Source organism: Apaloderma vittatum, unplaced genomic scaffold (assembly GCF_000703405.1).
Source record: "Apaloderma vittatum isolate BGI_N311 unplaced genomic scaffold, ASM70340v1 scaffold28207, whole genome shotgun sequence".
Classification (NCBI taxonomy): domain Eukaryota; kingdom Metazoa; phylum Chordata; class Aves; order Trogoniformes; family Trogonidae; genus Apaloderma; species Apaloderma vittatum.
The window spans coordinates 1,256-3,288 of NW_009728275.1; the positions used below are offsets into that span (position 1 = coordinate 1,256).

Genomic DNA, 2,033 nt, shown 5'->3' on the forward strand with positions numbered 1-2,033 from the left:
CTCCCCGTGCCAAAGTGTTTGTCGGCCCCGGTCCGTGCCCGCATGCTCTTCAGCCGCCTTCTCCCTGTTGTTCGCAGGGTGGAGCATGCCCGGATGCATGCCAAGCACCGCGGGCACGAGGCTATGCATGCCGAAATGGTCCTCATCCTTATCGCCACGCTCGTGGTGGCACAGCTCCTCTTGGTTCAGTGGAAACAGAGGCACCCTCGCTCCTACAACGTAAGTGTGTCTTCCCCACGCGCCCCTTTCGTCTCCAAGGCTGAGCCGTGCCCTCCTTTAGCTGATGGGAAGTATATTCCTGTTTTTTATTTGTTTTTCTTTTTTTTATCTCTCCTCTTGTCTGGTGTCGAAATACCGTCGTCTTCCCGGTGGCGTGGGAGGGGATTCTCGTTAGGGATGATGGTGGAAGCTCCTGGACGCCTCAAGATTCTAAGTGATGCCAGTAACTCTGTTTTGCGTTTGACACAAAACACATCTGGGGGTTGTCCTGAGGGGAACGCGCAGAGAAGCTGCATTTCAGGGAGGTTTCTTGCTGCTGCCACCCTGGGTCTGATGGTTCCTGATGCCACTATCATGTCAGGGACTGTTATTTCACCTGAGCCAAACTTCACTCTGATTTTCCTTATCATAATTAACATTTCCAGGCGATACCTGTAATCCTTCATGAACTTCAACCTGAAACTTTAATCCCTTTTGCCCATTCCCCTCCGGCAGCACCACAGGAGCTTGGCTTCGAGGCTGCGGATCCCTTTAGGGGAATTGGCTGTAAGGCAGAGGGAAAACCTTCCTTTGTACCCGTCTCCTGGTTTAATACTTGCCTGAGGTGTCTGTGGTTGCAGCTTTCTGGACCCTGAGCCACCTCACAACAACCGTCTCCTGTACCTTCCTCTGGAGGTGTTTCCTCTGCGTTATCCCTCCAGCTCTTTGCTACCAAAACTCACCTGGCTGCTGCCTCCCGCTCCCTCAGGCAGACTCTAAGCCTGTTCTCTGGGTGCTGGGTGCCACAGACCAAACCTCCCGAGGTTCTCGGTGGTATCTGGGGCTCTCTGCAGGCAGGGGAATGTCTGGCAGAGAGTTTCTGATGTCCGCTGAGTGGAGACCCAGCTCAAAACGCCTCTCCTCTGTTCCTGCAGATGGTGACCCTCTTCCAGATGTGGGTGGTGCCGCTGTATTTCACCCTCAAGCTGTACTGGTGGCGCTTCCTGGTAATTTGGGTGCTTTTCTCAGCGGTCACGGCTTTTGTCACCTTCAGGGCAACTCGAAAACCTCTGGTACAGACAACACCCAGGTTAGCACACGTGTTCCCCGAGGAAAACTCCTCAGCCCCAGGGTAAACCGTGACGAGGAGCGGAGCTCTTCCCGCTTTCGCTGCCGCAGATCCTGTCTTAAACTTTGCATCCCGGGAGCGTGCGAGCCCTGCCCTCGTTGCTCCGCTCGAAGCCCTCGCTGGCTGCTCATGGCCTGAGGGAAATCCTGAGGTTTCCACTTTGGAAGTCAAGACCGTGAGCAGCCGCAGATCTATAGCTCCAATTAGAAATTTAAAACTTTGCTGCCAATGCAGGTGGGCGAATTGTCTGCAGACGCTGCCGTGGGGGTTTAAAAAGTGTGACTTGAGGTGCTTGGTACGGTTTGATTGAGTAGTTAAATCCTCGTTTTAATTCTTTACAGGTTGGTTTATAAATGGTTTCTACTAATATACAAGATCAGCTACGCCACCGGGATCGTAGGGTACATGGCTGTGATGTTTACACTTTTTGGTCTTAATTTATTATTCAGGTGAGTGAATCTTTCGCGTCCCACTCCTGGGGCGGGGGTTGTAAGGCGTTGGCTGTGGCTCGGGAAGAACAGTTGTCTTGGCGACCCCATTAACGGGGCCAAAGAGCCTCTTGGGGTGTCGTCTCCCTTTGCTGGGAGGGTCACCAGTGAGATGCTGGTACCTGAACTGGGCAAGGTTGCTGGAGAGCCTTCCTTCCAGCTCAGCTCCTCCAGCTCTGCACGTCTCCAACCTGGGGCCAGCTGTGGGTTTTTTTTTT

The 2,033-nt window shown here is 53.4% G+C and overlaps 1 protein-coding gene across 1 annotated transcript in view; it reads left to right on the plus strand.

Moving 5' to 3' along the window:
- The window catches only part of RNF121 (ring finger protein 121), a gene marked incomplete at both ends in the record, with an annotated part of 3,304 nt that overhangs the window by 981 nt on the left and 290 nt on the right, over window positions 1-2,033 (plus strand). Inside the window, 3 exons of the mRNA XM_009874029.1 lie at window positions 78-219; window positions 1,134-1,288; window positions 1,669-1,776. Of these exons, the coding sequence (XP_009872331.1) occupies window positions 78-219; window positions 1,134-1,288; window positions 1,669-1,776 (405 nt within the window). The remainder of the gene's footprint in view (window positions 1-77; window positions 220-1,133; window positions 1,289-1,668; window positions 1,777-2,033) is intronic.